The sequence below is a fragment of the Oculina patagonica genome, chromosome 1 (assembly GCF_052425735.1).
Source record: "Oculina patagonica isolate OP01 chromosome 1, crgOcupat, whole genome shotgun sequence".
NCBI lineage: Eukaryota > Metazoa > Cnidaria > Anthozoa > Scleractinia > Oculinidae > Oculina > Oculina patagonica.
In genome coordinates this window covers 47,501,531-47,528,144 of record NC_135758.1, presented here as the reverse complement: position 1 = coordinate 47,528,144, position 26,614 = coordinate 47,501,531, and the positions used below count along the sequence as shown (strand labels likewise).

At 39.0% G+C, this 26,614-nt stretch overlaps 1 protein-coding gene across 1 annotated transcript in view; it reads left to right on the top strand.

Annotated features, from left to right (window-relative positions):
* LOC144634682 (uncharacterized) overlaps positions 1–26,614 on the top strand; it is a 48,518-nt gene that overhangs the window by 6,634 nt on the left and 15,270 nt on the right. The window contains exons 9-33 of the mRNA XM_078493717.1: positions 6,620–6,682; positions 7,034–7,171; positions 7,444–7,600; positions 8,553–8,786; positions 9,482–9,678; positions 9,860–9,994; positions 10,356–10,601; positions 11,207–11,290; positions 11,749–11,853; positions 12,350–12,457; positions 12,841–12,945; positions 13,309–13,416; positions 13,916–14,032; positions 14,256–14,363; positions 14,839–14,946; positions 15,441–15,509; positions 16,355–16,462; positions 16,677–16,775; positions 17,441–17,528; positions 18,025–18,156; positions 18,334–18,684; positions 19,446–19,669; positions 20,274–20,336; positions 21,525–21,572; positions 21,935–22,006. Coding sequence (XP_078349843.1) covers positions 6,620–6,682; positions 7,034–7,171; positions 7,444–7,600; positions 8,553–8,786; positions 9,482–9,678; positions 9,860–9,994; positions 10,356–10,601; positions 11,207–11,290; positions 11,749–11,853; positions 12,350–12,457; positions 12,841–12,945; positions 13,309–13,416; positions 13,916–14,032; positions 14,256–14,363; positions 14,839–14,946; positions 15,441–15,509; positions 16,355–16,462; positions 16,677–16,775; positions 17,441–17,528; positions 18,025–18,156; positions 18,334–18,684; positions 19,446–19,669; positions 20,274–20,336; positions 21,525–21,572; positions 21,935–22,006 — 3,267 coding nt within the window. The remainder of the gene's footprint in view (positions 1–6,619; positions 6,683–7,033; positions 7,172–7,443; positions 7,601–8,552; positions 8,787–9,481; positions 9,679–9,859; positions 9,995–10,355; positions 10,602–11,206; positions 11,291–11,748; positions 11,854–12,349; positions 12,458–12,840; positions 12,946–13,308; positions 13,417–13,915; positions 14,033–14,255; positions 14,364–14,838; positions 14,947–15,440; positions 15,510–16,354; positions 16,463–16,676; positions 16,776–17,440; positions 17,529–18,024; positions 18,157–18,333; positions 18,685–19,445; positions 19,670–20,273; positions 20,337–21,524; positions 21,573–21,934; positions 22,007–26,614) is intronic.

The following is a 26,614-nucleotide window of genomic DNA, read 5'->3' as shown; positions in this document are numbered from 1 at the left end:
GCTGACGTTTTCACTTGAATAACCCTTAAAATACATGATAAATGAATCGAGTTCGGTCGGTTTTGTTGAGATATTTTGAAAGGCCCTTTTTAAATGCCTTAATGACACTTTTCCCTACCTATTTTTTTTTACTCTAACTCGCCAAATCCCTAAAATGGTGCCCCTTTTGGGTGAAGCCTCCCAGAAGCACATGGGCGCGCCTGAGCACTCCTTTTTGTCATGTCACTTCTATCAATAGTTCATATACGATTTTATTCGGAATCATCACTAGCTGAGAATTTATTATTAAGGTTTTATATTTTTTCTAAGTCTTTGAGTTTAAATATGGGACTCTCGAAGTCAAAGACGTGCGTGTAAGGACAAGACTATAAGGGACTCCGAGGTCAAACTAGTTGTTCCACTGCCCCGAACCAACTTTCTAAAAATCAGCTTTAGCTATATAGGGGTGCAGTGCTGTGGAACAGTTTACCTGTAAAACTGCGGCAAGCACAAACTCTCACTAGCTTTAAATCCAGCTGCAACGGTTTCTTCTCTGGTTGAAATACACGGAAAGCAGGCATTTTCCTTATTGTTTTTATTTTTAATGTAATTAAGAATGTGATAATGTATAATAGATTAGGTAATTAATATAAATAAGGCCTGATGTTTTTTAACCGTAAAGATACCATAATAACAGGAAATTCTAGTAAATTGACGCCAGAAAGAACGCACTGTGGTTGGCTGAAAGGTGTGACTCTATCCGTAGAAACAGATTGAAATGTTTTCTATAAAGCTACAGAAACACACGTATGAGTTTTATATACGCTGAGCAGCTGTGCAACTTTTGCCAACGCCAAAGCTCGGAGCTAAATGGTCTTGATGTTGCCAAAGCCTCTTCTTTGTTCATGAAAACAGGCTCGCGACTCTGCCTTACCAACAGATTATCAAGTAATTCAACCTCATGATCAACATGGACTTAAACGGCACTGAAACAAGCGTCAGGCCTTCCAGTATGAACGGGGCAGTGTTTTATTGCCCGAAAGCACCAGAATATACGTGGGACGTATATCCTGGATTTTAGTCATCGTCAGATACATTGCTTCTCTGGCCACAATTCTCTTGAACACATTCGTTATCACAATCCTAAATCAAAGAAAAGTGCTGCAAAAATCTTCGACCATTCTGTTGACTAGCCTGGCCGTTGCGGACCTTCTAGCTGGAGCTATAAGCATGCCACTGTCTGCCACGATTGATGTTTTAATTCTTCGCCAGGTTTCGTTTGAACATATTTGCTTTCTGGCACTTGTGGTTGATGTGTGCTCGATGTATTGTACCGCCTGTTGCTCTCTATATCATCTGACTACGATTGCTTGGGAGAGGTACGTGGCGATAGTAAAATGGATGGACTACAAGACTATCGTGACAACAAAACGCCTCAAAAAGCTCGCGATAATCGCTTGGTTGGGATCGGTGTTTTCAGTACTTGCACCTGTATTAATTCAAGTGGCTGGTGGGGACGCTGAGGAGGTCTTTTTCATCGTTTGGGCTGTGTGTGAAACAGTTGCCTTAATAGCTATACAGTCAACCCTCTCTTAACGGACACCTCTATAAGACGGACACCTCCATAAGACGGACACCTGGTTATGGTCCCTGCCGTTTTTCAGTCATTTTACTGTAAGAAAACTCTCTGTAAGACGGACACCTCTCTAAGACGGACAACGGACACTTTGAAACCGCCAACGGACAGGCACTAAAAGTTATTTTTTCGTGAATAATACTTCAAAACTTGTTATCGACATATAGCATAGCAGGTCAGCGCCTTTAGAATACCAAATTTACCAAAAACAATCCGCTAAAACGCATTACTTCTCTGCTTAAACTTGTAGATTTAGTTTTCTACTTACAGTCTCACCGTTTGTTGTTAACAAACAAGTCGAATCTCTGATATTATTTTTGTTCCACTTTATAGGTTTTGCTAACGTAAGCGACTAAAACAGACGTGTATTCGTTGTGCATAGCCGTTTAGCTTTATCGTCTCAAAGTTTCTGGTGTCACGTTACCTCGACTCTCTGTAAGGCGGACACCTCTATAAGACGGACAGTTGGGGCCGGTCACGACGGTGTCCGTCTTAGAGAGAGTTGACTGTAGTGTATTTCTACGTTATGGTATACCATGGAATACGTAAACGTAAAATAAGCGAAATCAGCCAAGTCACCACACTAGTGAAAGCGAAACTCGAACCCAAAGTTGCCAACACGACTTTCTTACTAACCGCTGCAGTTATTTTCACGACTGTTCCAGCAATTGTTTACCATATCGTGTGAGAGGCTTTCCCAGTCCTTCGTACAAATGCACATTTTCGGTTTTGGGAGACACTGATGCAGTTAAATTCCTTTGTTAATCCGCTAATTTACTGCTATAGAGACCGCCGTTTCAGGAACGCCTTACTGGAACTGCTGCGAATGAAAACACTGCGAGCAAGCCAACCGACAGTTGGTCCTGTGCGATATGGCAGACGAAAAGATCCGTTTGGTGCAGTGGAAGATGCCCTGGAGCTAAAGTACGAAGCCAAACCTACCCGCCTGGTGAGAACAGCCTCCTGTGATCTGGCCGCGGTTTCAGATTGTGTTGATGGAAGGCCTTACAAAATAATAATGAAACGATCCATGTCCGCTCCAACGCTGAGAGACTGTTACAGTCTGAGTTCCTCCGATGATTTTCAGCTGTAGCAACCTCCGTCATGCTAACAACTGCGACAATCCATGCTGAACGTGGCCAGCGAGATATAATGAAGAAAACTATACCGGGGTCGCCGAAAGATGTGAACTTATCTCAAGGTACAATCGATCGAGATCCGAATCTCTTCATGCCAGAACTTCCGTGATGTTTGCCAAAAGTTGTCCAGAGATGAAAGATGCAGTGTTAAAAAGACCCAGAACGGCTTGAAACCACAGTGAATCCAGCCGTATTGACACTGAATACGCTTGAGTAATATTTAAATTTACTGACTTTTGAATAATGCCTGGGACACAGAATACATCAGAAGATGTGAATTTATGTATATTTTGTTTTCAAATGCGGCCATAATTAATTGAAAATTTGACTATAGGTCTATTATTTGTTATAACTGTTTGCTTTTCAAATTATATTTCATTTCATTTTGCCAACATGAGTGAACTGGGGCGCGCGAGTTGAGTATCAGCGAAGAAGTGGCGCAACCATGAAGTTATTAAATTCAAGTAAATTTGCAGTTTGACAATTAATCGAACGCAGTCTTGGATTCTCAATGTTCTAATCTGAAATCTGTATGGTCCTTAAACGTTTTGGAGATGGCCTTGTCAAACAAAATTACACAGAAATTTAAAGACAGTTGAAACTGAGAACTCTTGATCTTTTATTCAGTTATACTTTCTCGGTTGTTATAGACAATTCCACGGTTTGATGTATTTTAATTTTACGTTTTGCTATCCCGTTTCTTATTAATTCAATTTATGCATTCGCTATAACGATTGTTGCCATTCTTGAGATCCAAAATGTGTTTTTGGCAAGTACATTGCAAATTATGTAATCATGTAAATATTAGCGGAGAAAGGCCGCAAAAAATCATAATAAATAATTCAAATTACCTGTATTTAGACATGGTTGGGTTTAAAGCTCGAAGCTTGTGGGGCAGTGTATTCCCGATCGAATTTGAATTTAGAATCATCGATCATAGGCTAGTGAAATTTTATATTGGGACAATATATTTGAAATATAACGGTATCGAGAAGAATAAATGAGTTTGCAATTGTAAATATTAAGTCCAACGAGTAGTGTAATTGATTTGATTTAAAATGCATAGTAAGGTTAAAATTTGTGTGTTTTTTCTTTAGAAGAGTTAAAACGTTCAGATTTAACTATAAAAAAATATAACGTCAGGATTTGAAGCCTTCCTGCTAATTGTTATGTATAAATAAATTTGTGAAAAAAGGAAAAATCTTCGACATTTTATTAAAAGGGTGATAATAATCGAGGCGTCTGGCAAGTTTATTGAGAATACCGTATTTTCTCGATTAAACGCCCCCGGCGTTTATTTCAAACTTGGCCCGATAGGGCCGGCGTTTATTTGAATTCAGGAGTTTTTTCAAGCCCTTTGTTTCTAAGAAATGATTTTTATTCATTATTTTTGACAGCTATATAATTAGACGTTATTTTTAAACCATATTTAACCTTAAATAATTGTTTAAGGGGTTTATTTTCAAATACAACTTGGAGACCCGGCGTTTATTCGGGGCCCGGCGTTTAATCGAGAAAATACGGTACGTAAATATGCTCAAGGCGCTTGAATGTGTTTTTCGTTTCGGGCGCAAAACAGCACCCAGAAAATACGAGATTATAATTAAATATTATTACACATTGAAGCCACTTTTTTTTTCTCATTGGCTCAGAGCATTCAGCTATTTCACGCTGGCATCGAATGTTTCTACAGACAAAAAAGCATGTTCAGTTTTTCTATCGAGTTTTAGCATAACCCAGCTGCGGTCTATAAGCAAAACGCGCAATCTGATTGGTACACAGGTGCCGTCAATTGATCGATGACGGCTCTCGGTTCGCGCGCTCAGTTTTTCGCTGAATTTCATAAATCGAAACCTTCAATAAATATATAATAACACAAATATAATAAGACAAACCTCGGCCTTTTATTGATAATTCTCGCTATCATACTCAACGTCATCCAATAATTGTTAATTATCAGAATTACGATTGAGAGTTTATTTCACATGCATCTCTCTATAGATGTTTTTTATGAAATTAAATGGACGGGAGGAATTACGTATATCGTCCCTATGGTCATATTTAATTAGATTGTATTTTACTTTGAAGGTCCGCTTTGAAGTTGCCATAAGACTTGAAAAATCGTTGTAGTTGTTGATTGTAGTTCCCTTCTTTTTTATGCATTTCCGGGTGCCTTGAACTCTCTTGCTGTAACTGGAATGCAAAATGCTCAAACAGTTTTACGCAGAATCAAAAACTAAGATCGTTTAGGGCGTTTAGAGAAAGCGGCAGAGGAAGACGAGAGATCAGCAAACAAACCGAAGCTTTGATCTATAGAATGTCGTTATCCCGAAAGAGAGCTGTTTGTACGTACTGCGAATGGGTTGCGCTATGTCATGTTCTGTGAAAAAAAGAACATTACAGTACGTCCCTGAAGCCAAAGGCATTCAGACTTACGTTTGAATATATGTCATAACCTGTTGGGCATGGATGGAAAATTAATAAATAATGCTGCACTGTAAAGGGGACCACGAGTGCCGAAACAGAAATGACTGTTTCATTAAGCGACTATTTGTGACCTGGTATTTATGATATTCTAGGCGTCATCACGACCGTTTATAACGTTTAAATACGAGACAAGTTTTAACAAAATCGAAAGTGGGAACTTTCTAAATCTTTTTCTTTAAATTGGGTCTGATAGGTATTAGCAGAACATAGTTAAACGTCATATTTTTTTGCGTTACAATTGACGGCAGCTGCATGTATTTTAAATATTTTTCACATTTTGTGGTCAAATTTCATTAAACATTACTTCTTTCTTTACCAATTTTAATATTATTTTTTCTTTTTGTACTAACACGAAAGCAAGGCTTCATTACAAAGGCGCTACTTTAACGCCTTTGGTCAAGGTTTTTACTTCAGCAAGTTATACATTTTAAAAATATTGCCTTTCTTTAGTGCAGAAAGAGCAAATTGAAAGAGCAAACGGTTTGCAGATGATCGTGAGCGAAAAGTTTCTGTTCCTATATGTCAGAGAATGAGGATGCTGTGACACGTGACACAAAACGAGGACAAATATAATGTGATTTCTTTGCAAGCGGTGGTGATTTCCATAAAATCGACTTTCATAGAGTCCTATCAGTTATCTGGATAACATTTATTTTCTTATTGAATAAGTTTCTAATAAATAAATTGAGTGGCAATTTAGCCTCGTTCTCATGTGAGCCCTTGTTTGACCTGTACCGACTGACAAAAACATAGCTATAACTCAAAACGTATACCACAATTTGAAACCACAAACTACCTAGCGTGAAAGAGAGGATTTAATCTATTGAAATCCGTTGTCAAACCTTTTCAGTACTCTTGGAGTGCAAAACATTATTTTTGTGCTCCTGGCTCCCGGACTATTTTAATTTTTTTAAATTAAAGTTGCTATTAAATCTCTTCCTTGGAGTTACTGGCCTGAAATTTTAAGTCATGGTTAATTTTCTCGCCCTCTTCCCACACTGTACAATTACATAACACCAGTGTCATTTTAAAGACTTTAATGATAATTATTATAATTATGCACATTTATTTCGATTGCAAGGCTTTGTCATGTCCCTGCAAATTCTTTTGCTTTTTCAAGTGCTCAAACCTTCAGTTACTTTGGCTGACAAGTCACATTAGGCTAGATTTCTGCTGCTCTCTTGAGTATGGTCTCTGTGATCCAGAACAGTGATTGGTACATGTAATTAATCCAGTGGATACTCATTAGGCTCGCTTTCTGCCACTGTTTTGAGTACAGTCTCCATGTTCCAAAACAGCAGTTGGTACATGTAACGGATCCAGTGAATACTACTGCTGTTAGTGAGAAGCTTAATAAAAATATCTTTTATCTTCGCAGGCTCATCTGTTGGGAGAAGAGGAAAGGAAACTCATTGAAGCTATTGCAGATAAGAAAAACTACGTAAGTATCAAGTCTACTGAAGGAATAACCTCAAACTAACTTCAAATTTGAGCTACGAAAGGGCAAAAAAACAAGTTGTGAAGCGACAAACGGGTGTGGCGAATCAGGTCCTTCAAAACGGAAAACAAGTCTCATGATAGAATGTTAGTCAGATTTCATGGGCCTTGCCACCCAGGTTTTTTTGCTATGCAGTCTTGGAGTTTTGATTTCTTTTGCAAGACCAAGAACGTCTTGGGCTTACAGAAAAGACATTTATTATGTTCTGCTGTCTTACAAAGTCTTGAATTTACCATTCATTATCCCTTTAAATGGAAAATGTTTTGCTTATTTGGCGTTTCTTTCACTTTTCAGATACGAAAACTTCAGGAAGTCGCGAAGGAACTGGAGCAGAGAATGAAAGGCATATCTGATGATTTGAGACAGAGAGAGGCTGAGGCAGAGAAACTCAGACAGGCCATCAGAAATACGCCCCCTACTGACCCTGCCTATGTATGTACCTATAAGCCTTGCTCTTTCTTGATTTTTGGCTTCACTATACCTAAAATGTTGCTTTTGAACTGCAATATGAAAACAATTAGACTACTCGCAGTCCCGATCGTTTTCTGTTAGCGATAGTCAACTAAACTGCACCTTGTTGACTGTTCGGTAAAAAAAAAAAAACTTGGGCTCGTAGTTTTATTGTTAAATAGAACAATACTTTATAGATTACTGATTTTATTGTCTGTTTTAATGCACATTACTAATGAGCTGTGTTTTTTCAGTCCCACTTACAAGCTCGTTTGGCAGCTAAAGAGCAACAGCTGCTTGAGTTAAAAGATGAATATGGGAAACTAAGGCAAGATCATGACAGAGCAAGAGAGAGACTGCGTGAAGAGATAGCTGCTGTCAAGGAGCTTGAAGCGCAGTTAGCTGCACTCAGTAAGTGGTTTGCATAGGACTGGAGTCGTGTACCTTATTGTTACTTATTTTCGCGGGAAGTTAATTTCGGGAAAATGAAACGGGCATATTTAGCGGGACTTAAATTTCGCAATTTGGCCAAAAAATACATTTAAAGGAGATAAATTTTGCGAAAATTGTCAAACTACTGGTCTGCATTAACAAACGGTAAGTCTCAAAATTGACACAACTGGTTATAACTTTCCACAGCAATAGTTTCCAATGATAGAACAGTACCATGTAACAAAACGAAACTTAAATCAGTTTGACATGTTCCGTTGTTACAAAGTAGAGCTAGTTTGACGACTGTAGCAAGATAATTATGTAGAAGGGTATTAAAAAACAGGCGCTGTTTAAACTTGCGAACATTTGAAGCAGCAGTAGGAGTCCAAGTCTGAGAATACCTCTTTAGCATGCACGCAAGAATTCTCCGACAATTACCTCTTGAGCACGTAAACACATAAAAAGAACGAATACACGCATTCTCAGTATTGTGCTATCCTTTTATTTAATGGAGTATGCATAAGCACAAGAAGAACGAATAATTTTGCTTTTCTTGTTCTTGTACTTATGATTCTTTCTAGTGAGGACAGTGTTCGTTCTCCTTATGCACTCATGCTTGTGCTCGTGCTTATACCCACGATCAACATTGTTCTTCACGTAAATTGTTGATTAAAAATATCTGAGCTAGGAATAGCTGAGCGATTAGACATTCTCGTACAACAGGACAGTAGCGGATCCAGACCTTCAGATACGTGGGGGCCCGTCATCCAGACTCTGCAATAAGAGGCTTGCCCGCTCTCAAAAATCATTTTTCTCGGCCCTATAGACCTCTATTTGGCCTAAAAATAAGGTGGGGGCCCGGGTCACCCTCCTCCAGATCCGCCACAGCTGTTTGAAATATTTGAGTTTCTGTGTGACTTTCCTTAAACAGGAAATGCAAACGGCGACCAAGACAAATTAAAAGAAGAACTAAAGAATATCATCGATGACTTGAATGATAACTTAAACTCTATGAAGCAGCAAGTGGCACAGCAAGCGAGACAGATCAATCAGCTTCAACATGAAAAGGATTCGTTAGGTCAGCGGCTGAAAGACATGCAAGCACAAGCAGCTAACAACAAGCAGCTGAAGGACAACATAGCCAAACTACAACAACAACTCAAATGTAAGTTGATAGCTGGGAAAACTTTGCTGGCTTGCAGAAAAATAACTGCATTGTTGTGAGTTAAAAAGAAAAGGTTTTATTTAACAACTGTGGTCTAAACCATATACTGCAACGATTTTTCATTGCTTTTCACGTACATGTATAGAAACAGTTTTCAAAACGCGTAAAACTTAGGTGGGCTGCAAGTAGTCTTTGAATGGGAGGCGTGGGTTCGTATCCCTTACTTAACGCCATGTTGCAAGACTTTTAACCACAGTTCTTGGAGGATGGCAATAGTGATAAATCGAAACACTAAAAATGTCTTAAGCCATTTTATGCTGATCTTGCAAATATACTTCCATTACAAATGACTTTTTTGTATTAAATCTGAAGACAAAAAGGTAATACAACTACAGTTTTCTTTACTGGGGAAAAATATAGCGCCGTTGACTTTGGCCAAGATTCTGGGAAATTGAGATGGATTGCACAACTAGAATTCTGTTCACAGGGCTGGCTAAACTGAATACAGTTTGATTCTTGTTTCACGAAGACTAAGATGCAGGTCTTTTGTGTTGTCCCAACGAGGTTTAAACCAAACGCTTCAAAAACATTTACACAAAATTCCAGTGAATAACAATCATTTCAAAAAGAAAAACCCTCTGGTGTCGTACAAGTAGTGATAAACTCGAAAGATTCGGCAACTTCTTCTCTTTCAGTAAACGAAGATGCTTTGGAGCGAGAGAGAAAGAATTGTGAAGCATTGCGGCGGCGTTTATCCAGTGTTGAAGCTCAGGCAGCCCAGGGATCCGCTCTGGAACCAGCATTTGCGGAAGCAAAGAACAGACTACAGCAAGCTGAGGCTGAAGTCGCCAGGCTGCAGAATGCACTTAATAAACTAAAACAACAACTACAGGTGAACAAAATTGCTTCAATTCTATCCACTTCTGTAAAAGCTATCTGTATCATTTGAGGCCATCTTTGCCTTTGGATCTTCCCGACCTATAAGCCTTTTATTACTGAAAAAGCTCACATTAAAACTGGCAATGTGTTACAAGCAGATTAAAAATTAAGAACTGTCGTTCTATTCATTAAAGGATGACCGCAAAGCAGCTGATGAGAGGTTAAGAAAGGAGCAAGAAAAAGTTGACAGAGCTTTACAAGCTGCCAGGAATGCTGGAGATAAAGACAGGGAAGTAAAAGAGCTTGCTGCACAGGTCGATAATCTTACGGTACGTTGCCGGATATATTGAAAAGAGAGTTAAACAGTACATAATGTAGTTTTAAACGTAGCACAGAGGCTTTCCGCATGCGTTATTTATCTTGCTACTTTTCGTAGCCGTTCTCTGCAAAACAGCAACGCGAAATGGTCAAATTCGGCGTTCAAGTTTATGTGGGAGAAGTGAATCACCCTACTGCGGATTTTGCCTGCTTTTATTTGGAACTACCATGAAAAGATTTTTTCAATAGGCCTAGTTTGTTCACTGTCCTGATTTGTTAACTTTGTTAAGAATTGAGCTGGAAACTCTTGAATCTGAACTTCTGCAGAATAAACTTTGTTTCACTGAGTATTTTATATTATTTATTCTGTAGGCGGACAATGCTGCTCTTGCTCAAAGACTGAAGGAAGCAGAAGATGAACTGAGTAACCTGGAGAACTTATTAGACAAGGAGGAGGTACTGGAGAGGCTGGGCGAGTTAAAGAATGACATCAACAGGAAAAGAAGTGCTGTCCGTGAGCCGTTCAATGATCAGGACGACCTGGGACGAGCTCTAGCTGAGCTTCATCGGAAATACCTCGACCTCATGAGGGATCTGGACAGAGAGAGACGAAAACAAGTTTGTAATCTTTTTACACTCCCAAGTTAACCTTAATATCATGCATTGTATATAAAATAAACAGGGATGAGTTTTTCAATGTACCTGTACCCCATGGAATGATGGTGTATGATTTTGGTTTGCGAAGACAGCTCAATAACTAAAATTATTATACATTGTAGTAACTCACTGTCTTCTCATTGGCTAAGAGCCTACAGCTAATTCTGGGAATCCGCGCAATGCATGATTTCCAAGAGCAATGTGACAGGCATCTGGCGGCGAAGGAAATTCAAGCTCGTCGATTCGCTTTTTCAACCGAGAAATAATTTGGCCTAAGTTTAAAAATTGCTGGACAGTAAAAGCTTAGAAAACACAAAATGAGTAACAAAAATTGGGAAGGAACTATTCGACGAAATACTTTGAGGAAAAAGCATTCAGAATTAAGCAGGACGGCAGGCCGGAATTAGCACAAGTTTTGAAACAGGTTGAAATCGTTTGTCATTATTTTCTTTACCAGAAAAACAATGTATAATAAAACAATTGTTAGATTCGGTTTTTGTGATATCCGGAATAATCAAGGTCTCGGTAAGAATGTGTGCTCAGTTATTGAACTGTTTTATTGACAGCCTGATGGAGAGCTTGAGGGTTTGCAAGCCAGACTACAGGATGCTGAGAGAGCTTTAAAGCAAGCAAGAGACAGAGCTTCACAGGTATATAACAACAAAATCCCAAAAGCTTGATGCTGGATGGACAGTCAAAAATAGTTATCCTTTCGTGACGTAAAAACGCCCGATTTTTATTAACCAATCAGACAGTCACACGAGTGCTCACGAACTTGCAGAAAGTTATTGCGTAAACTGTCGTCGGATGGATTAACTTCATGTTGTCCAACGACATTCACTACGAAATCTAAAAACCCTAAGCTTACTCGTTTTCAGAGATGGGATTGCAGACTGGTTGTGTTTTAAGCTGACACTTGTCTCCGTAATTAAATAGCTGCTTGTATTTCTTTATTCCACATTCTATGTTGTTTCCTTATTTAAATGTCGGTAACATTCTTGTAGCAGTTGCTTTGGTGATGGCTGTGAAATTGAAGTCACACTGCACTGAATATAACATTTTAACCCATACTGATGTAATTACGACTGACTTGTTTTGTATTTTTAAGCTTGCTGGTGACAAGGAAGACAGGGATGCTAAGTTAAAGAAAATGACAGAAGAATTAAAGAAACTGAAAGACAAGCTAGGAAAACAAGAGAGGCTGGAAGATGAGGTATATACATCACTACATATCATTTACCTTGTTTGTGTAGGCTTGTTGGTTTCTCACATGTTTTCACAGCTCATCATCTTTTGGCAATTTAAATGCTGTTGTCTGTATTGTGGAGAATTCCGCTGCAGTAGTTGATGAGGTGTCCACTGGTCGTCTCACTCTGAGCCACTTGAGGACCTGTACCCGATGCCTATTTTTTCACTTTCAGTTTCTCAGAAGTCTTAGTTCTCCTTGATGGGATACTAATCTAACTAAAGTTTTTAACACCAGCATTTTCCAGGCTGTTCCAGTAGTATGTGGCCTTCTTGTTTCAACTGGTGTGTTCTGGTGTGGTCTCAAATGAATGATTTCACACAGACAAAAAATAATATCGTGAAAACGACAAGCCCTTGTGCATGCTGGTATGTGACGGTTTTTGAGGTGATAATATTTTTATCGATTGAACTCATCGAGTAAGATGTGGTCTATCGCTAACTTGAGTTTTTTTTGTTTTAAGTTGGAAAGAGAGAAAGCAGAACATGCGGCAGAGATGATTGGACTGGAGAAACAAATAGCTCAGGTTAAGGATCAGCTCGACAAAGCCAGACATGGCCTGCAGGATCAGGCAAGTTATTAGTAGTGAACTACTGTAAAACTTGGTTAATAATGGTTAAAAAATGAACAATTATTGTTAAGGTAAGGAAAGTCGTGTCAGTTTGCTGCGTTAGTTCAATTTTACTCCCGTTGATGTTGTTTTATTCGTAGAAGCCATGTGACGTCAAGTCTATTTTTTTAATAGTGAAGATGCTAACTTCTTGTGGAAGTTAACTTGTCCATTTGTTTGCCATTTTTTACCCCAGTACCATTCACTTGAGAAACGCTGTTACAGAATTAAAGCTTTTGTAAAGTATCGGTTTGCCAGCAGTCACAAATATGACATTAAAATGCAGAATAGTTGTTGTAAACCGGCTATTAAACGTCAATTCTGTATTTTGTGTCCCCGAACAGTTGGCGAGTGCTAGAGCTCCACTTCAAGCCAAAATCGAGGACATGGAAGATGCCATGCAGCATTTACAGGACAAGTTTAACAAAGTAAAAGCTGAAAATGAAAGGGTAAGGTGTTGGTGTAGTGTACAGGTTTTGTGTATCAAATAAAGTAAGCACTAGAAGAGTATTTACTGCGTCAAAGAAAGCAGTCCGTGATTAGGCTAAAAACACATACCAGGTAATATGCAGCAGATGTTTGCTACCATTAGGATATCGCTTGGTCAGTAGACTAACGATAAACTTTTGGGTTTCACGTTGTGTAGTTTGTTTAGATAAATAGAACCTGTTTTACGAGCTAGGAGCTCATCTGTGCTGGCGTGACTTTGGTTTCCATGGCGACTAGGAATAAATTGCTCAGTCCCTCTGGTTGGATCTCGGTCATTTCATACATGCGTTTATGTGAACTTCGCTTTTCATATTCACTTTTAGCTGAAAGAAGCTATTGCAGCCGCTGAAGAAGGCCGAGAGGATCTGGAAGACAGACTTGCAGAAATGATGGACAAACTGAGAGAGGCACGGGCACGAGCCGAGGAAGCGGTAAGTGCTCACGTGACCACAAAGCCGCTGACCCGTGAGGCAGGAAACAAAGTACAATCGTACTGAGAATGAGCTACGAAGCTAACATAACTTCGATTACACAATACTGTTGTACAGCCAAGGCTTCAAATAAAAAAAAATTGAATTGGCGCCTTTATTTTTCTCCTTCAGTATTTGAAAATGAAGTGTCAGTAATAAGTCGGACTTGACGAGAAAGTACAAAGACGGCGTTTGTGTTTGTCTACGTTTTGTTCGATACTGCATCGTATGTCTAGCTAAGAGTCCTTTTCTTTCTCTCATATTCAGCAGTAACTTAGTTATTTAGTTTTGCAAATACACATCTTTACTGATCCAAAAAACTGGCAACATACCAAATAAAATAAATCGTACAATGTCCCGTTAAGGTTCAAACTTACAAATTTGTATTAGGTACACACGTTTCTAATTTTTATGTTTGTCTTTTTATGTAATTTGCAAACTCAGCAATTTTTCTTCACAGAATGACAAATACGAGCGACAGAGGCAAGCTTTGGAAGCTAAAGTTAAAGCTCTTGAAAACGAACTCGAGCGAGCAAGGAATCGGCTAAAATCACTTCGGGCACAGGCGGAAGAAAGGGTATGAGTCAGTTCAATGTTGGTTTAAATATATATTTCCGCCTGTTCAACTAACGCTATAAGAATCGTGTTGAGAACAGCAAGGAGAATTTGCGCGTTGAATCATTGTCTACAAGGCCAGATGAATAGCCAATCAAAGTCGCGGATTTGCAATAAAGCAGGATGAATGTCTCCTATGTTAGAATATAAGTTCGATCGCGTGTAATTTTTATTTATCTAAATAGCTGCAAGCAGAAAAGGAGAAAGCAGCGGACAAAATAAATGGACTTGAAGATGAAATTGATGGTCTGAAGGGCCGACTGAGGAATCTTCAGAACAAGGCTGGCCGAGAGGTGAGAGATTTGTGTCAGTCGAACTAAAAGAAACTGCGTGACAGGTTGCTTTTCTTTGTCGCGCGGAATGCGTAATGTAGTCAAAGCGTTAACTAAAGGGGCTAGGTCACGGTATTTTATGCAATTCTATTTATTTTCGTTAATTAAGAGCTCGAAACTTCAAATTGGCAGAGCAAAAGTCTTTTTTAGCAAAATCACGTCCACATAACAAACAAGGATGACTTTCATACAAATTGAGATAAACTTGAAAAACGTCGGGCCGACCTTTTTCAAGTTTACCCGAACGCAATCCGTTTTAATCTTCTCTAATTTTGCCCATCCATGCCCCTTTTCGGCTTTTCTGTGTTTCTTTTGAGTTCTTCTACAGTTTTAAGCCGTTATTGTGATATTTCAGTTAATTCTGTTACCAGTTGGTCAGTGCCGAAATTGCGTAACATAGCCCCTTTAATAATTTGCTGGCTGTGTTTATTCCTAGTTGGACAAAATAAGAGATGATGGAGAACGGAAGGTTCGTGATCTGGAGAATAAGATGACTGATCTCAGACAGCAACTGGAGAGTGAAAGGGCCCGCGGTGATGAACAGGTATCATCAGTGACTCTGAGTACATCTTATAAACCGTGACCATGCATATCAAATAAATAAAAATGCTCCACTGCAAATCCTGACCACTAAAAGAAATTCAGTGGCTCAGGTGGGATTAGAACCCACGACGTTCGGGTTATATGTCCATTGCGCTACCATTGAGCTACAAAGCCACGAGGGGAACAGCGCGTGAGTGAATCCCATTTGATCTTGCATGTATAGAAGAGTTTCCTGCAACAAACGCGTGAAACATGAATAACATCTAAGGAACAAATAAATAAATGGATGAGTATGAACAGTATGTATTTCGATTCTAGTTTTGAATCATCCTTAGGCACATCAAATAAACGAAAATACTTTAAATCCTTGTATTATCAAGTTTATAATTGGAGAGCGTACTTGCATGAGAGAATATAATTCAATAAGGATCGGTTCTGATTGAAGGAGGCCTCTATGTTATCATCAGCTAACAGATTTGTTCTTATTACTTGTAGTTAAGGAGAGCCCGCGGCAAAGAAGTGGAATTGCAAAACCTGCTTGGAGAAACCGAAGATCAGTTGCAGGTGAGCTGGCTGATTAGCACAAGACAAGCTCTAAAGACTAATTTGCCATTTTCTTTGCGTATTTATTGTCCTATTCTTAACCAGTCATTAACCCTTAATATGCTAAGTCCGGATTATTCCGGGATTTGGAGGAATGGCCATTCAACCACTTTTGACGTCACCAATTTACACGTCAGCATGTGCAACTTATAGAGTTTGGATAGATCTTTCCACAGGAGTGTCCGTCTTGAACATTGACTGCATTCCGACAGAGCTAATCGTAAAAAACGTGATCAGTTTTTGGTGTAAAATTGGTGCTAAAATAGGCCAACATACCCGTACTAGATCATGGTCTCCTTTCCAGGGTTTTCCATTGATTAAGATCAAAACCTTTTGAGGCCAGTAGAAGGCGTGCAGATAGAGAGAATAAGAAAGCAGAGAAAAACGGAAAGGAAAGGAGAAAGGAAAAAAAATCGGAACGGTTCAGCGAAAAAAACAAAAAAAAAAAGAAGTCCAAATTTTGGCTTATGCGCATGCGCCAAAGTAAAATGTTGTACATTTTTACATGGAAATTTGATCAAAAACTTAATGCAGTGTCAGAAAGTGCATTTCTAGCGAAGTTTAGAGAAATTCAGGACTGTAGAGCCAAGAAAATCGATTAACGGTTAAAAAAACCCGCGTTTTTTGGAGTAATTTCAGCATATTAAGGGTTTATTAAGAGAACAGGTCAAATTTCTTCCTAATGCGCTTTTTTCATGTAATTGCAATTTATGGAGCAAAAGCAACCCGAATCGAGCAAAATTTCGCATCATTTAGGATTTTAGGTATTTTAGCTTAATACACTAGCCTTGTCTATTTTCTCTTAGAGAACTGCGCATCAAAGTCACGCACAACAGGCCAAGCTGCGTGACTTAGAGAATCAGATTGATGGACTAAGAAACACATTGAAAGAAGCAGAGGCACAAGCAATGAAGGTAATAAACTCTTTGGCGGTTTCATTTTTTTCTTTCATCTTACAAAAGCAGTTGTTATCGTGTTCATTAAGGAAATTGAGACCCGATGAGTAAATGTTTTCTGACAAACTATCTGAAAAGTTGCAATGCATTGCATGGGATTTGTCAAAGACGACTATAGCAGGCAGGATTCACTTGGTCATTCACTTACGTTTTCTCGTCGTTTTAAACGTAGGATAAGCTTGAAAACGAACTGGAGGCTGTCAGAGCAGAGAGAATGAGAGCTGCTATACAGGCAGCAGCCGATAAACAACTGGCTGATGCACAGCAACAGGTACGAGGAGTGGTTGTAAAAATCTAATAATCCTTGTATTTTGGGCATAAATATCTGCTGCAAGTTTTAACAAATAAAAATAGCTTAATTATCTGTCCCATTGACGCACTGTTGAATCCCAATAACTTCAATCTTTTTCACGTCCTCTACAGGTCATTTTACTAATTTTACCACGATAACTCGACTCTTTTTCGATTCCTTTTGGAGGTTCGATTCATAGGGGTTCAACTGTGGATGATGTTTTAAGGGCTTAGGAGGGGATTGTGATTATTATTTTTTTGCCCGATAACTTGTTTTGAAGATTTGATATTGTAGATTGACAGCACTCGAAAAATGGCGAAAGCCATTAGGAAATAAGGATGGAAATGGAAAACAATGTGGACAAACTCTAAAACTCGAAGCTCGTTTCGAAACAAAACACTGAATGAGTCATTACTGGGAATTCCTCCTCAAATGACCAGTGCGGTGTATTTCATTCATGATTTCTACCTTTGCTTGTTTTGAGAAATTTGGAATTACATTCAAGTGCCAAAGGTGGCGGCTTTTTTATTATTTAACCAAACCATATTCGCCATACTTCGCCAGTCGTGTGCCCAAACTTTGTAGTATTGTATTTTTTAATATACGGACTCTGTTATTGGATATTTTCTCTCACTTATTTCTAGGTGGCTTCGCTGCAGTCTTTGCTCAATGCAAAAGACAAGCAGCTTCAAGAGCAAATGAAACGTGGAGATCAAAATTCATCAGATATAGGTATAGTGTTAGTTCACGGGTACTCATGACTTTATTTCTCCATCAATATTTCTGTATTGTATAAAATACCCGATCAAGTTGACATGTGACACTGTTATAAAAACCATACGGAAGCAAGACGTAATATATAACACCGTATGTGATCGTTTTTAGTTTTTGGAAGATGGGATGGGCAGACTAAGAGGGTAAGGAGCCTTGCGATAAAATTATGTTATTTACTTTTGAAATGGAATTTTACGATTTTAGTGATTGTCAGAAAAGACAACCAAAAACTCAGGTAGCCTCTGCGGATGATTGTGCGACTAATGACCATGGGTACATCTAAAATGGCACTGATTACAAATCAGGCAAGTCACACAAACAACTGCAGATGAGACTAAAAAAAAATCGCCTATGTGCAGAAAAGTGGATGAACATTGGAATACTTTTGAAATACTGAAGTAATTTAATAGTGTTTTGATGGTTGAATTTTGTCATATTTTTGTTATATCTACAGCTGCACAGCGAGCGGAGATAAAAAATCTCGCATCAGCTTTGGCCGCGCAAAATGAGGAACTGGAACGACTTAAAGAGGATCTTACGGAGATGTCAAGAGTCCCAGTCCATTCACAGTATTACCATCTTCCCGGTCAGTTAGCAGAAAAAACGCTTACTTAACTTCCAATGGTGAATGCCCTCTCTCTTGAAAGCTGCGAAGCCCTTTTTTCATTTGTAATCTTTTACCCGAAGTCGATGTTTATGATTCAGTTTATATATTATATACATGGGCTGATTGCATATGGTGTTGCCACTTTTAATTCTGCAGATCCCAGCTTAACTGCTTTAGCGAATGAAGTCGACGCTTTACGAGCAGCTCTTTTGCAAAAAGAACAACAAGTACAGAGCCTCATTCGACCAATTCCACTTCCGGTGAATCGGCCATTCACAACTTCCGGCCTAGCAACCACGCCTGGTCTGGCAACCACTCAGACGTACGTACCCGGGGTGGCCCCAGCTGTTGCAGCAGGGGTACTAAATGGGGCCTCTACCACGCGGACAGTTCCTATCATGTCTCCATTGGTAACAACCACTTCTGGTGGCCTGGGTACCAGCAGCTATGTGGCTAGTCCCGGGCAGGTTCATCACCATCATTATTATTCAAAGAAAGCTGGCCGAGGTACGCAATGCATGCTGTACCAGTAATTTAGTTATGGTACATAAATTATAGTGAACTTTGAGAATCTTCGCTTGCTCTTCCACGTACAGATGTATTTCATCCACAGACAACGAGAACTTGTCAAATTACAGAACAAGTGCAAAAAATTTGGCATTCGGTATTTTGATCTGATCAGCATTGGGTGAATGCAATTGGATTTAAACTCTTAGCTACTGCAGTGGTTTAGGCTTTTGCCGTCTACTTGCACTGAAGAGATTTAGTTTCACACTAAATTTTCATGTAGGGTTGCTTTGTTTTATTTCTCGTAGTTTTCCTAAAGTATCATTTGTCATATCCTCAACAACAGTCTTCGTCGGTTTGTTTTTACAACGTTTTGTTTACCGAAGTTACTCGTTAGAAAGGTAAATCCTGCTGTCGAGCCAAGTGGCTCATCAGGCCGGAGCTTATCCCGGTTTCTGTAACATTAAGCGGCTAGAAGTATTTCTACTCCCTCCCCGCTCCCGTAGATAAGATGCTAGTCCATCGCAGGGTTACCCCCCAGCAGTAAATTCGCCGGTACCCATTTATACACCTGGGTGGAGAGAGGCACTATGAGAGTAAAGTGACTTGCCTAAGACCACAACGCAGTGCCTCGGCCAGGGCTTGAACCAGGACCGCTCGATCCAGAGTCTGGCGCACTAACCATTAGCTCACCGCGCCTCCCACACCCGTGACCGACGTTTTAACTGTGTTCTTACAATTTGCAATTTTTTTTCTGACAGGTGGGATAAAACCTAAATCATTGATGGTTACAACCTCCCCACATCTCTCCCCTGAGGTATTGAGTGCTACCACAGTAACCGCGCCTTTGACTTCCTCTGTCCATCATCATCATTATAATGACGTCACAAGCCAAGATGGTGACACACGGAAAAGAAACAAGAGAAAAGCCAAGAAGCAACAAGAAGACGTTTTGTTTTGTAACTTTCCAAATCACGAAGGCTTAGTAAGTCGAGTTGCTTTCTGCAATTTATTTATCGCTGTCTTCAGAAAACAGGGTTATCGTTACAAAAATAAAAATTACTTAGTATTTTACTTTTTTCCTTTCACTAGCCTCAGTATCAAGCCTTTCTAAAGGGGAAGGGAGAAAGGGCAGAAGCGCGAAAGGAAAGAAATCCTGACACAGACGCTTTTATTCCAGTTTTCCACCCCCTCTCCTTTTTTCTTCCCTACCCTCCCCCCTCCCCTTAGGAAGTCCTGATACTCAGGTTATCCTGCCACCCTCCCCAAAAGAGGTAGAAGATACTCTGCAGGACCCAAGCGTTGTCACCTAAGAGAGAGTACTAGACTGTATCTTAACATTAAATTAAACGCAGATAGTCATTCATTCACTTGTATCACCTGATCCGCCAAGAAAATTCCTCATTGTTGCACCTGTCTTATGAACCAGTACACATCTCAGGCAGTACAAGCCCAGATTACACAATCATTTTCAAGTCATTGGAAATTGAAACGTTCCACTTTTGTTTTATTTTTATTATTGACAACTTATATTCTACTTGGCGTGCCTTCCTTTCTGTCGTTATTTAGTTTTTTAACTTTCCTTTCAGGAATATGAGGTTGGCAGATTGGAAGGTCTTTTGACTTCGTCGCTGCCAATTCAGAAGATTCAGGTACCGTAGGGATGCGTCGCGGTGATAAAATATCTGTAGTGCCGTGCTTTGAGGCGCAGTGAATAAACAAGTAGTTTATCGAGTTCAAACACAACACAGCGTTCCCGGGTGAGGTTTCAACTTTCTCTTTCTCAACATCTGAATCCCGGACGAGGGCAAGAGAGATCGAGACCAGAAAAGGATTGTTTGTGCTTTGTTCTTGACACTTAACTCTCATATAATGCCTCTTTTAACCCAGCGGGGCGGGGGGTTAGTTACCTTGATGAACTAGCATCCCCTACATCGTTTGTTGATACGGAAACTTGAATAAAGAGCCAAGATGCTCATTATACCTCAGGAAATTGAAATTTGCTATGAAATACCGATATCTGGTTTAAGTTGAGTTTCATTGGAAAGATAAGTTGTTTTTTTCTCCTAAGAATGGGATGGGCTGGAACCGGGTCCTGTTAGCAAAACATGACACCATAAATCGGGAGGTTTTACTGCAAGTATTGCGTTCGGCTGTAGTGTTTATAGACTTGTTCAATCTATCCTTATATCCTTGGGCAATGAATTATCAAATGTTTGGCATTTTTCACCTTCCGTTTACCAGTAGGGCGAATTCTATTTCACTGCAAACAACTGACAGGGGTAATTTGATCAAAAAGCAAAATATTCTGGATTTTAATTGATTTTTAAGTTTCTATTTAAGAAAGAACGAAAGCGTCATTTCGAGCTGACAGAGAATGAGGGAGAATGGGTCCTAGAGAAAATATTGATTTAACCCCACGTACTGTGATTTGAACGGCAAATGAGTAATGAGATGCAGTGTGAACTCTAGTTGTTTTGTGTTGCGTGCATCAACCGTCAGTGCACTGTTCACATCAACGTTCGCTTATTTGTGAACAACTAGCGCCATTTTGTAGCGTCTTAGCACCTTTGTAGTCGTAAACGTTTGCCCCTCTGACAGAAGTTTAGGCTTTTAATATATTTGAAGATCGCAAGGTCAGGAAATTTGGGGATTAGGACATTTCAATCATTGATTAGGTTCTTTCAATAGAATGTCAGAGAGAGCTTATGGCAAAGAATACCAATTTAACGCTCGATTTCCAGTAAGAAAAAGAAAGGTATTGTTATATTGATTTTGTTTACAGCTCGATCTTTTTACTATTAGTTATGGCTAATTACTGTAATCTTTGTTTTAATTAGGAACAACGAGATACGCTTCGAATGGACCTAAAAGAGTTGGAAAATGAGGTGGGTCGATTTGCCATCATTTAATTGTGTTGTTTTAATTGAATAACCGTCAATGTGTCGGTCAGTCGGTGAAACATTTGTATTCAGCGAATACCATGTAACCCCTTCGTTGTTTATACCGCTTTAAGAGAAGTCTTTTGTCATTTTGCTAAATGATTCCATCTGTTTATTGTGTTACCCCGTTGAAAAGGTTGCTTAAAAAACAGCACCCCGGGTTCAGCACCCTGTATTAAAGCGAGTCTTAACAAAAAGCCGCACAATTTAACATTGCTTTAGTTGAAGAAATACAAACTGGCGAACAAGTCGTTAATTTTCTTTTCATTGCTCTGACCTTGATCGCATATTTGTGTTCCTGTTGAAAGGTGGAAGATTCTTTAAAACGACGGGCTACAGCAAGACAATCTCAACGGCATTCACTGGATGCTAATTTAGCGGTAAGTTTGAGTTTCACCATTGCTCAGTCTCGAAACACGCTACATCATTTTCGCTATTGTTTAACGAAGGGGAGGGCTTTTCGCTTTCCTTGTGCTAAGTGCAAAGCTGACTTAAAACATTTAGATGAAACGTTTAGGAGGGAGACATGAAATAAAATTCCTGCGTTGTTGTTGATTTTGAAAATCAATCATAATTAATAACTTTGTCTTGTATTTTAGCTTCCTTTATTTATTAAGTTACCGCTTTTGAGCAATGATGAATTTGAAAACCAAACAATATACCGTGTGCAAAAAACTTGCTGTACAGTAATCAAATGATACGAACTGGGTTTTTTTTGCACTGTTTTGTTGCTAAATCTGTCGTTCCCAAATTTCAGAGGCCGACAGTAGTTTGTATGTTAAAATACACATAGTTTTCAAAGTAACTCACTAACTGATTTCATTCTGTGCATTTATGTTATTATTTTAGAGACTTCAGGATCATCTCTTGACTGTTGTTGATCACAAGTCTCGGTTATCTTCCTCGTCCAACATTAATTCACTTTAATTTTAGTTTTTTGTAATTATAAAAAACTTGTGCGAAAAAAAAAAAGAAATATATCGCTTGCTTTCTCAACTCATCGACATTTTTTTCTTTCTACGAGTCTTTTGATGAGCTTTCCCTAAAAGACTGTATAACAATCGCGTGGATGCGGCCGTTTTTTTCATTCACAACTCTATTATGAAAATTCAAATCGACCTTTGTTTGCTTTGTGTGTAATTATGCCACATTTTAATTGTTAAAAAGTAAACATTATGGCATTTTTTGGGCTGCTTGATTGGCACCGGACAAAAAGGGCGGAGGTCGTTACATTTGATTTCAGTTAGATTCAGTTTTTAGTGTTGACTCAAGCTTTACTCTGCTAGTATGCTCTTTCATACTAGAAAATATGACGCAATCTAGGACTACCTGAATTTGTAGGCGGCAACAACAAGCAGTTATAAATTTTTTGTGGTAAGTCTTGTGCGTATAAATCTTCAAACCCAAATGACCTACATTTATTCATGAAACAGTTATTTTCAAACAAAAATGTACATAGTTAGGTTACTAACTAATTTTGTAAACAACTCTAAGTAAAAGCAAAGGCTGGCCTACTGACTTTAACACACGAGGTTTAAATGCACGCGTCAAGTCACGGCACCGTGATATCTCTTTTTTGGAAAGTCGACTGGCCCCTTGCAGCTGGTGACGTTTTCATTGAAGCGTTATTTAATCGTCACGCAACGTACGGGTAGACGCGTTGCATGACGAACTTAATATGGCAACACGATTGCGGGAAGCAAGTGTTTCACTTTTGAGACTCAAGCATAACATTTTAGCATTTATGAGTGTACAGCTGCAAGGGGCCTCAAAAACTGTTTCGAACACTTGAACGTACACTAGGATTGTTTGCTGTTACGTTGTATGAAGATTGTATCTCGTTTTGGAGGGTTAGTTTATCTAGAGTATCTAAATGGATAAAGATCAGAAAGCCAGCCTTTTCTTGGTCGCCAAACTTACACTTGGTTTATAGCCAAGTCATTTTGTGTGTGTTTTCTTAGTATTTAAAAACAAAAAAGGTATATTTATTTTGTAAATAAAAATAACAAATTGTAATTTTTCTAGCAGATTACAATTAAAGTTTGCTCTTGTTAAAAAAAGGTTGTTAGTGGTTTCTTTTCGTTGAATAAGGGGCTTCTAAGCAGGGCTGGCCTTCTGATTTTCCAGGTGATGTGAATCTTCAGTGGGGCACTTAACACTCCCCTCAGAACATAGGCTTGAATATCTAATCCACTCGTTTCTTTTAGCCCTAATAGCAAACCTGTTCGTCTAAGAAACTTTCCATATATTCCTAAAGAGTGAACATTCCCTCCTTGAGAATTATCCTGCTAAATCGCGCAGAATAAGTTTGCTACAATTAAATGATGCCCTGACTGTAAATGGGATGTGGCTGTCACTCTTGTCTCGCGGGCCTCGATACTGTAGGCCTTTACTCTTGCCTGTATCCTAAGTGCCGTCACTGCTTTTTGTGGCCAGCTCTCGTGAGCTCAAGGTTATCGCCCAACCACATTCTCATCCAATATTTCGGTTGAACAAAACCAACCTTCATCAGGGGCATACAATGCTAACCTAGGATTTCACATAGGATTTTGGTTTTGTTCAACCGAAATATTGGGCCAAAATAAATTTGTAACATCAGTCCCTAGCTGTTTGATCAGCCCTGCATTTAAAGTTTGTTTATTAAGTCTACTGCTGATCCTGATCTACACCAAGATCCGGCTACAATTTGCTCCCGTTTGTCGGAGTGGTCCTTGCATAGTTACAGAAGTCACTCACATTCTCTCATCCCCGAAGAGCCTCCTGTCCCGTTCCCCTGTAGCAGGCTCCGCTGACTTAGAGGGACAGGCGGCTCTGGGTAGGACATGAATGAACCAAGCAGTCCAGCAAATCGCGCGAGGAGAACCTGTAGGAACGAAATGTTTAACTTGAATATCTACATAAACTTTTAGTCGCATTTTATTTTTCGCCTCTACTATATTTAGGATTTATCGCTGGTTTTAAACCTTGTTAACCAAGAAAGCTTCTTGCCACTTACGTCTGTCACCGTAACTCTGCCGGAGTACAGGAATAATCTGAGAGTTACGGAGTATATCTCCCTTGGTTATTGCTTTTCCCGATAGTGGCCTTATATGACACTATTAAGGTCAGTTGATGATATGAACATGGATTACTATCAGTCAAACTTGTGCCCGCGGGTTAACTTCAAGTCGTGGTGACTAATCCCCCACCCAGGGGCTCCTCGGGTCGGTTTGCCTGTGATTATCCACAGAGCTAGAATTTCCAGCTCTCTGAAAGTACCATCCGTGTTGATAGGAACATGAAAGAAAAAACATGAAAGAAATCACGGAAGAAATGGTGTAAGTGTTATCGATTATGCAATTTGTGATCAGGATTTGTTCCCAAATGTTTCAAACTTTGTCGTAAGTCAACCATGTTCTATATCGGATCATAGTTCGATAATCACCTCGATAAATATTAACACAACTATTGGTGAACCTGAATCCTCAATTGAGAATAATCTACTGACACGTCTTCCTATGCAGTTCCTCTGGGAAAACGATTCTGCATCAAAATTCAAAAATGCCTTACGCTCACCTGATCTTCAAATACTCATACGAGATTATCTTGATAACGACAACTCGTTTCTAGATGTTAACACCAGGCTTAAAAAAGTGGAGAGCATGCTAATCTCAGCAGCTAAAAGAAGCTTGAAGATAAGAAAACCAAAACTTCGCAAAAAAGTGAAGCCAGTATCCAATAAAAAATGGTTTGATAAAGACTGTCGTTTCAAAAGACACGAAGTAAGAAAGCTCTCAAACCAAAAACACAGGGACCCCTTAAATGAAAATTTGCGGGAAAGATATCATATTGCCTTAGCAGACTACAAAAAGCTTTTGAGTAGAAAACAAACTGAATATTACAACTCAAAGATTATAGAATTAGAAAAAAGTGCAGAAAATTCGGATAAGAAATGTTTTTGGCAATGTTTAAAATCGATGGATGACACCCAAAAAGAAAAAGATATCCCATTAATACCGGAGGAAAGATGGCTCAATTATTTCCGTTCACTCCACTCGGAAAAGCCTTTAAATCCTACACAGCAGTCGATTGTTAATGATTTGACGTACCTTGAAAGTCGTAAAGATCAGATGGACTCTTTAGACTACTTAATTACCGAAAATGAAATTGTTACAGCCGCGAAGAGAATGAAAAATAATAAGTCGGCGTTCTCAGACAAAATAAAAAAAGGAAATGATAAAAGTTAGCCTTCAAGACATGATGCCCGTATATCTTAAACTTTTTAATTCAATTCTTATTTCAGGTAAAATGCCTGAGACGTGGTGTCGTGGTCTTATTACACCAATATATAAATCAGGAGATAGAAGTGACCCGTCAAATTATCGGGGAATCTGTGTTTCAAGCTGTCTTGGAAAACTCTTTTGTTATATTTTAAACCAAAGACTGCTAAAGCATGTCAACTCGTGCAACATTCTCCACAATTCTCAGATTGGTTTCCTACCAAACAATCGTACAGCAGACCACGTCCTTACAATAAGAACGTTCGTAGATAAATATGTGCATAACCACAACGAGAAAATATATGCTTGTTTCGTTGATTTCAAAAAAGCATTCGACTCAATTTGGCATGTTGGTCTCTTATATAAGCTGTTACAAATAAATGTCGGAGGGTGCTTTTACAATTTGATTAAGAGTTTGTACTCAAACTCTACATGTTCTATAAGGCTTGGACAAAATCAAACGCGACCCTTTCAATATGCCAGGGGTGTGCGACAAGGTTGCATTTTAAGTCCGTTACTGTTTAACCTTTTTATTAATAATATACCTTTCTCTTTCGAAGAAACTTTATCTGACCCCTTTGTCTTACCAAACGGCGCGAAATTAAATTCTCTTCTATATGCGGACGATCTAGTAATATTATCAAGATCAAAAATAGGATTACAAAATTGCCTAAATATGTTATCTTCCTATTGCAGTTCATGGATGTTAAGTATCAATCCTAAAAAAAC